This window comes from Cebidichthys violaceus, unplaced genomic scaffold, assembly GCF_023349555.1.
Source record: "Cebidichthys violaceus isolate CVI_PGR_0920_01 unplaced genomic scaffold, fCebVio1.0.p SCAF_80, whole genome shotgun sequence".
NCBI classification, from domain to species: Eukaryota; Metazoa; Chordata; class Actinopteri; order Perciformes; family Stichaeidae; genus Cebidichthys; species Cebidichthys violaceus.
In genome coordinates, this window is record NW_027176965.1 from 191,642 (window position 1) to 206,306 (window position 14,665).

At 50.4% G+C, this 14,665-nt stretch overlaps 1 protein-coding gene across 1 annotated transcript in view; it reads right to left on the bottom strand.

Annotated features, from left to right (window-relative positions):
- Nucleotides 1-14,665, bottom strand: part of si:dkey-100n23.5 — a 31,596-nt gene that overhangs the window by 13,711 nt on the left and 3,220 nt on the right. The window contains 7 exon segments of the mRNA XM_068702084.1: nucleotides 4,985-5,023; nucleotides 5,613-5,702; nucleotides 9,332-9,419; nucleotides 11,481-11,541; nucleotides 11,664-11,720; nucleotides 12,974-13,028; nucleotides 14,096-14,148. Coding sequence (XP_068558185.1) covers nucleotides 4,985-5,023; nucleotides 5,613-5,702; nucleotides 9,332-9,419; nucleotides 11,481-11,541; nucleotides 11,664-11,720; nucleotides 12,974-13,028; nucleotides 14,096-14,148 — 443 coding nt within the window.

Consider the following 14,665-nt stretch of genomic DNA (forward strand, 5'->3'; position numbering starts at 1 on the left):
AGAAACTCATCTAATAAGATTTCCTCTGCAATCTGAGAAGGCCATCGTTGTTAAGGCGTGATTTGGTGGCTTTGTTTCGCTTTATTTCATCATTATTCAGCCTCTAAACATGAAACATTCCTCATTCACGTCCTCCCGAAAAAACTCTTGAAAGCGACAGATGACCTCGAGCGCGCACATTTAATAATGTTAATGTATAGGTAAGGCTGTGTGGACACGGGCAGCATTATTCTAAACGGCTGATGCACAGAGGACACACGGTTTGCACATAAACCAGCGCAGAGCGGGAGCAGGCCTGACTCAGCGCCTCTGGACCGCGCTGCACAGATAGTTTCCGTGAGCAGAGATATAAAGAACAAACTATAATGCAAAGTCACCGCAACCCGAAAATGCACGGCATTCCTACGGGATGAAGGTTTTGACAATCAAGGGAGGCGCGCGGGGGGGGGGGGGGGGAGAGAACAACATGTCAGGTATTTCTGAGCGGATGACAGAGAGCGAGACGAACGGGGGGAGGGGGGGGGGGGGGGTGATGGATTTGCTGGAATGGCAGCCTTGTGTTACGCAACCTCTCGGGAGGTGATGTAAGCTCGGAGGAGTTTCAGCCTCTCCTCTAATCATGAAACGGGCCTTTGTCTCGCTTTGATAGACAGGTTCCTGGCCACCGCGTCTCCGTTCAGCCTCCGTCGCTCTGTGCAGTCGAGGCCCGCGCTGTGCGGACGCCCGGGTCCCCCTGAGCACCTGGCACGAATGCGCCCTTCGTGACACGCATATTGGGCCGCGCAGAGGAGAAACATCGAGTGTAATCATCGCGGCCCTAATCGTGATCCTCGGGAAAGACAGGAATCCGTCTCTGACCCATAAATACGGGGACGTCCACGGTTTCAAAAGGAAAATGGATTGGCACTGACGCTGTGCCTGGAAAGTCCTTGACATGTCTGCTAAAAATCTGCAAGTTTGAGCAGCATCTAAAAAGGCAAATTTTAGGTCCTTGGCCTAGTTTCACTTCGGTCCACGCTTGTCCTCAAAGCCTGCGGGTCGGAAAAAATAAAAACCCTCACCGAGCCTTATCGAATTAAACTTTTTTATTGGCAGGGGAATCCGAGATGGTAGCCGTTTGTTTCACGGCGGGAAACGGTGGGGGTGGGGGGGCTTTACACATCCATGCGTCTTGTAGGAGCATCAATATGCAAAGAACACCCTCTTTGAACGTGTGCGTGAGCGCTTGTGTATGCGCCGCGTCACCGCAGGTTTAATAATGGCATGGGACAATGATGAAAGCGTTTTCAGGGGAGGGGGGGAGGAGACCTGCGCGAGCGTCACCTCGGTGTGATTTAATAACCGCGCTCCGGCATAAACAGCGTCCAATTACGCCAGCGCGTGTCCGTTAATGATGGAGAGACGAGGTGGGGGGGGGGGGATAGGGGGGGCAGAGAGGAAAAGGAGGGGGTGGCCTTTTTAACGATAGCGTGGGGGGGGAGGGGGGGGCTGCGAGAGCGGAGATGACGGGCGGCAGCTACAAAGTGCTCTGAATTAGCATGATAATGATCTGCCATTAGAGGTCCGCTGTGCTCTACAGCTGAGCACTACCCGAGAGAGAGAGCGGAGCGAGACGGGGAGAATAAAGAGAGAGAGAGAGAGAGAGTGAAATAGAGGCAGAGAAAGAGAGAGAAGATGTGGGGTGGGCAGGGGATGATAAAAAGCGAAGACAAGAATAGAGGTCAGGATGGGAAAGGTGGCTGGATGACGGCAGATTGTGGGTCAGGAGGACCAGGAAGAGCAGAAATAAGAAGGAGGGATTGGGTGATTAACAGACGGAAAAGGATGAGGTCATTCTCCCGTGGCAGGAATAGCAGAAAGGAGCTGCAGCCGAGGGATGGACTGACTGAAGGACGGATAGAAAGGCCGGTAAACACAGAGGGGATTTTCAGAGGACAACTGTGAGCTTAGAGCAAGAGTGGAAGCCTGGAAGTGGCAGAAAGAAAAGACCATCGCAGACGGTCAGAGATCCGATCTCTCGGCCTCGGGCCCGGCCCTCCCTCCAGCGCCACTCTGAAGTCAAGAATGAGGCCGGGATGAAAGAAGCCTTAATTGAAGTGCTCGGTAGGAGACGGGAGAGAACTGCAGGGACCCGTCTGTGCGGGCTAGCGCTCAACTTTGACAAAGCGAGATCCTACTGCTGAGTGACAGATCAAGATCTACCTGTTCAACCACTCAGACAGGACAAGCCCAGAGAAAGAAAGGGAGGAGGAGACGACACAAAGACCAGGAGGAGCAGGGAGGGTGTGTGTGTGTGTGTGTGTGTGTGTGCGCATGTGTGTGTGTGTCTCACCAGATGCACTGATGTCGAAGTTAAAAGGGAACGAGACTAAGCCTACATCCACACTAATAGGTTTCCGTTTAAAGCCGGGGTCTTGAAACGAAAACGATCTACGTCTACGCTGCAGCATGTCGAAACGCTTTCCGTCCGTAATAGCACATCTATTCATGTACACTGAGCATGTGGGGTGCCGGTGTAAACAGGAAGTAAACGGTTGCAGAAAATACGCATCTTTATAGTAATCTTTCATAATAAAAGGTAGTGCTTGATACTTAAGATCGTCCTCTATATACTAAAACAGACACATTTTGTGAACTTTCAACCGTTAGTTACAAGGCTGCAGGTCTTGCTCTATCTCTCTCTTACACACACACACACACACACATCAAACTAGATTATGGGTCAACACATCTGGTCAACACACGTCTCTCACTCGTTCATTCTCGGTTTCGTTTTCACACTCGTAGCTCTGCTGGTGGCTGAAGTCAGAGTCATACTGGAGAGTATTTATGCTTTTGTTCATTTACAGTTTCTTTGTGAACTTAATAAGCATTGCTAAGAGAAGGACAGTCCGCCGCTTTGTGTCCATCGCCCGCCTCAAAGCGGATAATGTCGCTAGACGTCGTCAATATGCTCACGACGACAATGCTAACATGAAGATGTTTAGCGGGTATAATGTCCCGCGCTAACATTTGCTAATAAGCACTAAACATTAAGTACAGCTGAGACGGATCGGGATATCATTAGTAACATGTGATTTAACCTGATGATGGCGCTGGATAAAAATGTCAGGGAAAGTTCAAAATTCACCCTGAGGGGAACATGAGTGTGCAATCCATCTATTCCTGTCACCCCTCTACTTTGAGCTATCTCGGCGAAGGCACGGAATTCCCTGAAAAGAAGCCAAAAAAAGGTCACCTGTGACTTTTGTTAAGATACATCTTCTTGGAACCATGACTGTCTTATGCAAAGTCTTATGCAAGTCCATTTAGTAGATGAACTTTTGGTGGCACTAGAGGAGAAGTCTGTTGAGTACCAAGTCATTAAAATTCATCCTCTTGACACCATGAATGTCTGTATTAAATGTCGCGGCAATCCATCCAATAGTTGCCAAGACACGTCACTAAAAACCAGAAATGTCAACCTCATGGAAAAGTCAGGGGGGTCACCAAAAGTCATTAGGATTCATCCTCTGAGGACCAAGATTTCATCCAACCACAGTTGAGGTATTTCAACCAGAGACCAAAGTGCTTGACCGACTTCACCGTCCCCGAGCCGCCCTGCTAATTATAAGCTTTCATTTGTCATTCTCTCAGTTTCCCGGTGCCTCGTCTGACCGCGGACCCATGCAAACACCGACGGGGACCTCTAAGAGCGGTGACTCAGCTAAGCTCGAGTGCTTCCAATTGCTGACTCAACCCCTGAAATTCTGCACCTCCGTCACAAAACGCTGTCCTCTGCTTTTCAGTCTCCTTCCTCTCCCATCCGCTTTCACGCTGTCCTCCTCCTCCTCCTCCGAGCCCCCCCCCCCCCCCCCCCCCCCCACCCCCCCACCCCCCACCGCTCTGTCCTGTCTGCGCCGCTTCGCTGAACTCTGATGAAGACACACTGCGGGGGAGTGGGCAGAGACGAGGGCAATCTATTTCGCTCGCTCTCCTCTCCCCTCTCTCTCTTTCTTTCCCTGGTCCTGCTATGCCGCCCCTCTTTCCTTCCCCTGCTGAGTAATTCCCCGTCTCTCTAACTGCACCCCCGTATGTCTCCCCTCCCGCCTTTTCCACTTCTCACCTTTAACGCTAAAACCTCTGCTCTCCTGCGCCCCTTTCCCCGGCGAGCTGTCGGCGGCGCGTGTGTTTTTTTTTTTTTTTTCTTCTTTTCCTTGACGGGTGCTGCCGTGGCCTCTAATCTCTCGTCTGGTTTGATGTAATTAGAGCTAATGAAGATTCCCTGATCCTCTGAGCGACTCGTCCCCCTGGGCCACGACAGCGTGGAAAACTAGAAAGAGCCGGGGAGCAGAGGAGCACTGATAAAAGAGACACAGGCTCGTTTAGCGCAGCTGATAGCTATGTGTTGTTCTGCATGTGTGTGTGTGTGTGTGTGTGTGTGTGTGTGTGTGCGTGAGTGTGTGTGTGTGTGTGTGTGCTTATTTGTTTAGAAAGATTGATTCCCTGCTGATGCTGCGAGCAGCAACGCGATTACCTTGGCTCATGGCAAAGTGTTGTTGTGTGCGCGTCTGTGTGCGCGTCTGTGTGTGTGTGTGTGTGTGTGTGTGTGTGTGTGGCTAAGCGTCTGTGCCGGGGGATTGGCAGAGCCCTGGCAGACTTAGGGCCAGTTGCAGAAAGCAGTAGACAGGCATAATCCTTCATAGCCCTCCTAAACACTTAAATACACAGTGTAGCAACTCCCCTAAATCTGACAAGGCAGAGACAAGCACATCCACATGTGTGCGCGCACACACTCACGCACGCACACACACACACACACACACACACACACGCGCACACACACACGCACACATCTTGGCCTTACACCAAGAGGGAAAAAACCCCGAAGGCTCCCCTGACATGCAACCCTTCACATTTCACCGCAGATACAGCCCACACCCCCCCCCCCATCACCACCAGTGGAAGGGACGCTTTGATGCCGGCGCTGAAAGGGTCTACTTACATCCCAAATCTCCAGGCTACGTGATCGTCTGTGATCCAGCTGGGGAAAGGGAGAGAGAGAGAGAGAGAGAGAGCGATGAGGGGGTTACAAAGGAAAGGGAGCGCGTGAGCGGAAGAGAGACTTGTGTGACTGCGGAGGGAGGGGGGAGGGGGAGGGGGAGGGGGAGGGGAGGGGGAGGGGGAGGGGGGGGGCTGTGCAGCTGTAGCTATTAATAAGCCGAGAGTGGAAAGAGAGAGCCGAGCCCGGAGATTAAGGGCTCTGTCCCAATTCTCATTCCGCCGCCGCCGCCGCCGCCTCCTCTCCTCTCCTCTCCTCTCCTCGCCCCCCCCCACCCCTTCCTTACTCCTTTAACCACCCTCCAAACAAATGATGCCTTTCCCATTCACCACCGAGGACTGGAGAGTCTGAGGCGGAGTTTTACTCTTCAAAGATGTGCTGATAATTGCCAATTTTTGATCACATAGAATCGTATGCGTGAGGGAGCCTGTCTGCAGCTGGAACGAGGCCAGCGCTGTGGCCCCTCGTTGAAAGGAAAAGACATTTAACAGAAAATCCTCCGTGGCTTGCTGGAAAAAAAAGAAAGAAAAAAAACCTTTAAAAAAAACAAAAACCCCGATGCTGTACTCACCACCAGGCTCCCGCGGGGCCGTAGTAACCCTTTAGCAGGGGCAAGGAGGCCATGACCAGCGGAACCCCCCACGCCATCAGATGGTACAACCTGATAAAAGGCAGACATTTATTTCATTATACGCACCGAGACCAGGGGAGCTTTGCCCCTGAGAAAAAGAAAAAGAAACACTCATGACTAAATCGATTCTTTCCTTCTTCGGTTCGTCCCTCTGTTGGCGCTCACATCGGGGTCGTTTTTCAGGTGCGGCCCAATGGTGACATACACCATAATTACCCTCACTGTTGTGCAAAAGCATGATTTACAGAGGATACGTCCGCACCAAAACCACAAACAGGATGCAGATTCTCACCCGGCGGGTGCTGGTGGCCGAAACATTTGTGGACCAAGTTGCCTTACCTCGAATTAGCACACATTTTAAAATGAAACCGGTTGAGAGAGCTGGAGAGGCTCATACTATCAATGAAGCAATAACATGAATCAGTGACGGTTTCTAAGAAATCTCAATCTCTGAACTTGGCTGTGTGTGTGTGTGTGTGTGTGTGTGTGTGTGTGTGTGTGTGTGTGTGTGTGTGTGTGTGTGTGTGTGTGTCAGACAGATGAGGTGTGCGCTCCAGTGTCTTGGGCGTCGGTGTGGGTGTCGATACTTTATAGAGCGCACAGCGTCGCCCGGTCAATAGAGTGGAAGTCCTGCCCTGACTTGTTCCAAGTGTGGTCAATCGAGCGGTTGGCGACGCGGCTGACACGCACTCAATCCCTCTCGGGCTTGTACGGTGCACGCACCCACACACACACACACACACACACACACACAGACACACACACACCTTCTCACTCTGATTTCACCGGGGCACGCTGTATCTCCCCTCTCTGCCCTCATGTGATGGACAGCGGAGCGTGTGGGAGGTGGTGGAGAACGTGAGACGGCTGGTGGTTAAAATAGAGCAGAATTGTGGATGGGAAAGAGACATAGGAGACGTATACGTTCAGAGAGAGAGAGAGAGAGAGAGAGAGAGAGAGAGAGAGAGAGAGAGAGAGAGAAAGAGATAGATTAGATCGAAAACGAGAGGGAGTGTGCGTAAGAGGGAGAACAAGGAAGAACGGGGGAGAAAAGGGAAATGGTTGAAGCGCTAAAAAAAAAAGAGAGCAACTGAGCGAGAAAAGGAGCAAAAAAGAGAGCGAGCAAGGGAGAGAGAAAGAAACACACGGACAAAGAGAGAGAGAGAGAAAGCGAGAGAGAGAGAGAGAGAGGAAGAGAGAGAGGAAGAGAGAGAGAGAAAGAGAGAGAGAGGAAGAGAGAGAGAGAGAGAGAGAGAGAGAGAGGAAGAGAGAGAGAGAGAAAGATAGCGAGAGAGAGAGAGAGAGGAAGAGAGAGAGAGAGAGAGAGAGAGAGGCTGTGTGGTGGTGGGAGGAGAGATATAAATGCTGAAATCAGTGCTGCCAGTCCGTGGCGTGACGATTGGTGCAGGGGGGGGGGGGGATGTGGGGGGGCTTGTCAGGAAATCAATGTCGAGAGCTCGCAGACCCCGCAGACGCACACACGCGCTGCCTGCAGCACACACACCACACACTCGCAGCGCTTTTGAGAGGGAGATGACGAGGTCCGGGGCTGCGCGCAACATGGGCTTAATGAGGCACAGCAGGGCCGCTACGCGCTCTGTATTTCACACACCTGCACACACCCACGCACACACACGCACGCACGCACACACGCACGCACACACGCACGCACACACGCACGCACGCACACCTGCACACACACGCACACACACACACACACGCAAGCACGCGCACACACAGGCACGCACACACACACACAGGCACGCACACACACACACAGGCACGCACACACACACACAGGCACGCACACACACACACAGGCACGCACACACACACACACGCACGCACACACACACACACACTCACGCGCACACACACACACACACACGCACGCACAAGCTCATATAGAAATCTCTCTCGGGGCTCAATCTCATTTCTCACCACCTCACCCTCACCCTCACCCCCCCACCTCCCCCCCCATCCAGTTTGCCAGAATCCGCCCTTCAAACGCACATTAACACACGTGCACGCTCCCGCGCGTGCACTAGCACACTTCCCGTCCTCTCTTGCATCCACTTCAATCACTCTTAGATCATCCAGCCTCCGTTCTCCATCTCCTCTGGCGATTTGTTCATTCATAAACCATCACGCTGTGCCGACACTCTGTGCGTGTGTCAGTGCGTGTGTGCGTGTGTGCGTGTGTGTGTGCGTGTGTGTGTGTGTGTGTGTGTGTGTGTGTGTGTGAGGTTGGGTGAAGAGGCTGAGGGGTAGCCTAATTGTGCATGCATGCAGAGCCTCATACCCGCCTGCCGAAACGCATGCAGCTTATCTATGCGCAGTCAATGCACGACAGCCCCCCGACGCCCCGTCCTCACGTTGCTCTATAACCTATTAAGCGCCGAGTTTTGTTTTTTTCCCCTCCCCTGCGTGATCGGCCCGACGCAGAAACACAGACACATCCTCCCGCCCCGCCTGGTCCCTCTGGACCCATGAGATGGTGTGCAGCTGACAAGGCTGTGGAGCGAGCTGATTTTGCACCCCCCCCCCCCCCCCCCCCCCCCCCCCCCCCCCCCCCCCCCCAACCCAGCCTGCACCCCTTTCCCTGCGCCCCATAAAGCCGTCTCCCTCTGAGTTATAACACCATTATATCGTCTGGCTTATTGCTAATCAATGCAGGGAAACTCCCATGGGGGAGGGGGGGGGGTCGCAGGTTGCACCTTTTTTCCGGCCTAACCCCTCACACCACAAGGACGGGTGGAAGGGGTGTGCGCACCTACGGGACACAACCACGGAACAATCGACTTGCAAAGCAGACTTGCCGCTTACTTATTAAAGGTATTTTATTTTTTATTTTTTTTAACGTGTTTGTGTCACAGCGCTCCACGCTAGGCATGGAAAATGAGAAAAATATCACACACACACACACACGCACACACACACACACGCACGCACAAATTCACACTCGCGCTGCGGAGAGCGCTCATGGGAGTTTGAGCGACAGAAACGTAGAGCCGCAGAGCGTGAAGATTGGTGCGCACGCACACGCGCACACTTAACGGCTGACACTCACTCCCTTTTCAATTAGAGCGTCGGCTGGAACAGAAAGGGGAGGAGGAGGAGGAGGAGGAGGCAGGAAGAGGGGGGGAGGGAGGGGGCTGTCAATGCTCCGCGGGGAGACACATGCTCTGGCGGCTCAAACATATGCACATGCACACGCACGCACGCACACACACACACACACACACACACACACACACACACACACACACACACACACACACACAGGTAGACGATGGCAACAAGAGACAAACACACATTCTTAGGAAGACACAGAGGTGAACGTAGAGACGGAAAACGACCCGTTTGTGCTCGCGACGGACAGATACGTGATATAATTTGACGATTAAACGATTAGGTGGATCGTCAGAAAACCAATCGGTGACTATATTGATAATCAATTAAACATGCGAGTCATTTAGAAGCCTATCACAGCTTTTCCAATGCAAGGGTCTATTTCTTTCCTCAGACTTAAAACATTGTTAGTTAAATAACGTTTGGACAAAACGTAAAAAAGGAAAAAGACTGAAGAACATAATCAGTAAATCAAAGAATTGATAAAGGGAATAATTATCAGTTGCAGCATTAGGTGACCCACTCACATTTCATATCTGTTGGTGCTGATTTCTCGCACCAGGTTGAGGTACAGGTTCACTGTGATGAGGCAAACCCAAGCCAAGGCACTCCAGTCTGCAGAGACACACAGAAAAACAACAAGGTCAAATTACAGCAAAGCCACCCCCCCCCCCCACAACACCACCACACAGCATGCTACTGCGTGTGCGTAAACACACACGCGTGTGCGTATGAGTGTGCGCGTGCATGCACGCTTGTGTTCCCTTTTTGATAAATGAAGGCCCATTCCGCAATAATATGAGGGAAACCTGTGGCTTAGGGTGATGGATGAGAGGGGGGAGCTCGGAGAGAGATAATGATGAACTGTGGAAAAGCGCAGGGAGATAAGCAGAGGTGGGGGCGAGAGGGGGAGGAATGAAGGGGGGGGGCCAGAGCGGGAATAGCGAAGGAACCGAGCAGAATAGAAGAAATGAAGAAAAGGAAGAGGAAGGCGAAGTCAGCAGAGGGGAAAAAATGAATACATTTCACGGAGACAAGGAGACAAGGAAGAGAAGAGTCGAGAAAGCTTCCTCACTGCTTTTTTTTTTTTGCCCTCGTATTCAGGCCTTTTCCCTTCCGTGTGTGTGTGTGTGTCTGTCTCTCTGTGTGTGTGTGTGTGTGTGTGTGTGTGTGTGTGTGTCTGTCTCTCTGTGTGTGTGTGTGTGTGTGTGTGTGTGTGTGTGTGTGTGTGTGTGTGTGTGTGTGCTTCTGTTGACAGGACAGGCAATGATGGATTCTCTGAGCCACATTCTCAGCTTACTCAGTTTCACACAACAACCCCCCCCCCCCAAACACATGTACGCAAAACTCACACACCTTCCACACCAGAGCGATGTTTAGGAATAGTGTACCGTGACTAAGAAAGAAGGAGGCCGGCTGTCTATGTCGTTATCACAATAAATCACTGTCACAACGCGTCTTACATAACCCGACAGCAAGCTCTTTTTTTTCTTCTTTTTTAAACTGCCGCTCGGCTTCACCGACCTGTCCCGACGTCCGTCCCCCCCCTCCCCCCGCTTCCACCTCCCTCCGTTTCAAACACGTTTCAGAGGATTTTTTTTTTTTATGGGTCAGAGTTAAAAGCGGAGCCGTGCGCTACGCGGCTCCCGCCGGACTCGGCGCTTCGCGACAGAACAAAGTGCCCCGCTCAGCTGCTGTTTATGTGCGGCCGTTTGTCCTGAGCGCGAGGGATCCTCGTTGATAAACCGAGGTGACAAGGCACCAGCCCCCGCAGCACTAACTCACTGCCCATTACCCTGTATCCGTCTGAGTGTGTGTGTGTGTGTGTGTGTGTGTGTGTGTGTGTGTGTGTGTGTGTGTGTCGGCCTCTGAGGACCATAAAAACAAGCCTGGTGGAGTGTTTGCATTAGCAGCCAGTCCTAACTAAGAATCCGTATGCTAATCGAGGCTAAAGGAGCCGCATTTGCAACAAATGCCAAGCAAATAAATGTGCACACGATCCCGCCTCATCGCTCCAAATCACAAAGAGATCTTCCCACTAACCCCAAATTGAGAACCTGCAGATGCGCCCAATTAACCCAAATGAAACGGCGGAGTCGTGAACCGTCGTTACAGGAGGTAGCGATGAGCCAATAACTGCAGAACGCGGCGCTTGACTCCCACGTACAGGTGTGGTATTCTTGGTATGGGTGTGTGGATACGAAATGTGATGTGCAAATTTATTCAAAGCGTTAACACCCTTGACAACTGTAGTAAATAGCAAGTACGTATCCTCCCTGTTTGTTTTTGGAGAACTTCGGGACAGGATGCTGAGCTGACGAAATTAATCTAAGCATCTAAAAGGCTTTCACACATGTAAAACAGGCCATAGCATGAGAAGGAATACCCATACATTCACTGTTAAATGCAACAGAATTCCCCATATATAGTTTTGAGCCTGCGTCTCCGCCAGACACAAACTCCCCCACGTCGCATTTTAAATAAGCTCGATGAGCCGGAGCAATCAGTGTCAAGGTACATTTTGTTCTCAAGCCAAAACAATGAAATTCCATTTTTTTAAAAATGTATTTTTCCACTGAGATATATGAGCTCCTGAGCGGATGTCTTCGTGGAATCTTTACTCCACCTCTATTGCTGAAAGGGAGCCAGTGAGTGCTTCGTTACGCTTTGTCTTACCAAAGTAAGTCAGCCAGCAGGCCTGGAAGTCACACAGAGACCCCTCTGGATGTGCATCACCCTGGGGAAGGAAGAGAGAACGGCACAGGGAAAAACGTTTTCACAAAACGACCGACAAAATAGAAAAATGGAAAAAGCCTCATGCCGTGTGGGCGTTCAGTGAAACAGACTCGAGTAACTCACCATGACATATGCTACGCTGTCGAAGAAGGCGGCTACAGTCAGGCTGAGAATCATCTTCTGTAGAGAGAGAGAGAGAGAGACGTGGAAAAAAAGAGGGGTTCAACACAACACCCCGACACTGAATATGCCCCCGCATTAATATTCACGTGGAGAGAGAAAAGGGCAAATTATGGCTCAAATGATCACTGATGTGGCTGACGTCCCTGGTGACAACTGAAAATACCACAGGGTGGAGGGGAGAGGCTCCGTGAATCCTTCTATATAAACATGAAATTCATTCTATTTCATATGAAACAAACCAATAATCGGTGTGCTGCAGAATCTAAGGAGGCTAGTTGCGCTGCATGCCAGCTGTCAGTCTCACGCTGACTTCGCCTGCAGACGTGGTTACATACTGTGGCTGTGGTAGGACACGCACGCATGCACACACACACACACACACACACACACGCACGCGCGCGCACACACACACACACACGCGCGCGCGCGCACACGCACGCACGCACGCACACACACGCGCGCGCGCGCGCGCGCGCACACACACACACACACACACACACACACACACACACACGCACACACACGCGCACACAGCCCTTTATTAATTTGTCCAGCAATGACCCTGCCAAGGCTACAGAGAAGGAGGAGGGGGAGGGGGAGGCGGAAAAAGCCTTAAAGAGAGAGCATTAAAGACCATTGACTGACGGATAACCTTTGTGAGGGGACGGAGGTAAGGAGAGGGTTTATGTTGTGCGAGAGGAGCAGAGGAGGGGGAGGAGGAGCAGAAGGAGGTGAAGCCACTCTGTGTGACCTGGTCCAGAGGTAATAGGATCCATCAGAGCCCCACGTTAAGCTGTCATTTGCTTCAGATTAGGAGGATAACGTGGAGCGTCGCTGAACCTGACAGACCTGACGGACCGGCTTCCGCAACAACGCGCAGGCTGCACACTCACACAACAACACCGCAAAGTGACACTGATCTGTCGTCGACATCTGAAACGATGTTGGATGAAATAAAACAAGAGAAGAGCATTGCACTAATATTATTCGGTGCATCGTCAGACCTTAAGTGTAGCGCAAACCTCCTCATTGGGAGGGGGGGGGGGGGAGCCGCCATTATCACAGAACCGCCATCAGTCAATTAACTCCACAATTGATTCGTCTGTGCAATTTTAATTGGGTTCAATTATGCAAAGATTTGCCGTGGCTAATTGAACATATTTCCGGTGGCAATGAAGCAAACAGATATGGTGGGGGAGGGAGGGGGAGGGGGGAGTCATAACATACCGTACATTGTGGTGCAAATTTACCTGAGCCAGAGAGTGATACCTGCGGAGCAGCCAGATCACAAAGAGCATGAAAATGCTGTGGAGAGAGAGAAGACAGACGACAGTGAGGAGGACAACAACTTAAACAGGACGGGTCCTTCGTTGCTCTCTCGATGACATAATGTCTTAATGTACATAAATACATCATAACTCCTACACATGTACCAGCAGGCTCTGTCGTTTAGACCGAAACTAATGAAACCTGCAGAAAACCTGCCAAAGACCTGCTCAGCAGCATTCGAAGGAGCGAGGTCCTCGGCCAACAACGCAGCCGCCACAGCACAACGTTTAGATGCAGTTCACTGAAATGCCACTAGATGCCGCCTCACGAATCACAACCATCTAATGCAACGGACAGGGAAAACCTCCAATGCCTTCTTTTGGAATTATAAATGTGTTTTTCCCCCCAGAAGCGATTAGAGTCCAAACATATCCATTCGCCTTTGTTTGTTTCTCAAAAGTGTTGTTTGATTAAACCGATAAGTCATTCTAGTCTGTAGCCTATAGGCTTTGAGAAACTTTGAGATTAATCATTGAGTTCCATCACAAAGCAATATGTTACATGCAAATCCTGCACGTCTACCACTTTTCATAAGTACAGACACCGCAGAGCACAACTTCTAAAATGAACACACAGTAGAACCAACCCGTCTTAGACGCAGGCTCAAATGGCTTACTGTAAAGTGTTGCATTAGTTTGCACAGGTTAAAGGTGCCCTGTAGTTTTCTTGTAAACAAACTAAAGTTCAGTTTACGTTCGGTCCTCGGGGTCTAACAAATGTGTCTAGTGCACTTCCTTCCCCAATAAAACATTGGCAAAAGCCGATTTTTACGTATTTTCAATTCGCCATCAAAAAACAGGGAATCAAAAAACAGCTCCGTGGCGCTACTAGAGATCTAAAACTCTACAGGGAACCTTTAATATTATAGTTAACTCTTCATAACCAATTAGAAATACAACTCAGCCAAATAAATATATATATATATATATATATATATATATATATATATATATAGCTGTGTCCCCAAAGCTATGAACAGTTAAACTATCCGGTGTGAAATAAAAGTCAAGGATTCAAAACAAATAATTTGAGGAAATATTTACCATCCTACTAAGGAGAAGGTTCCTGTGGCTCGTTTTACCCTTAAAATCACCACCTGTAAATCAGAAACAATTCCTTATACTGTGCAGTATGTGGCCCACATCTATGAATAACAAGAAAACAACAATGCACTTAAGTGTAGAGTCGACATACGCATTTCTTACAATACTTTTGTTTAAGTAAAGCGTTGTGCAAACTTCCTGAGAAGTGCAACACAAATACAGTGCTGCCATTATTCCAATCATGAGCTTAGAAACGACCGTGTTGAGGAGACTATTTGTTCCAACATGCCTGTTTGTGTGCAACCGTGTGTGTGTGTGTGTGTGTGCGTGTGCGTGTGTGTGTGTGTGTGTGTGACGAAAGGAAGTACAATGAAATGTTGTTTGCGTACACTTCCAGACGATCGGAGTTCGAGGAACAACCGTAGACATCTGAGGGCTTCATGAACGCCACCTCCACATGCGTTTGACACATTTTAACATGCTATGAAAGCACCGAACGCTGTTCAATGACAGCTGAGTGAGTTGAAAAACTAGAAGCTGACACTGTTGCGCAAAAGCAAAAAAAAAATG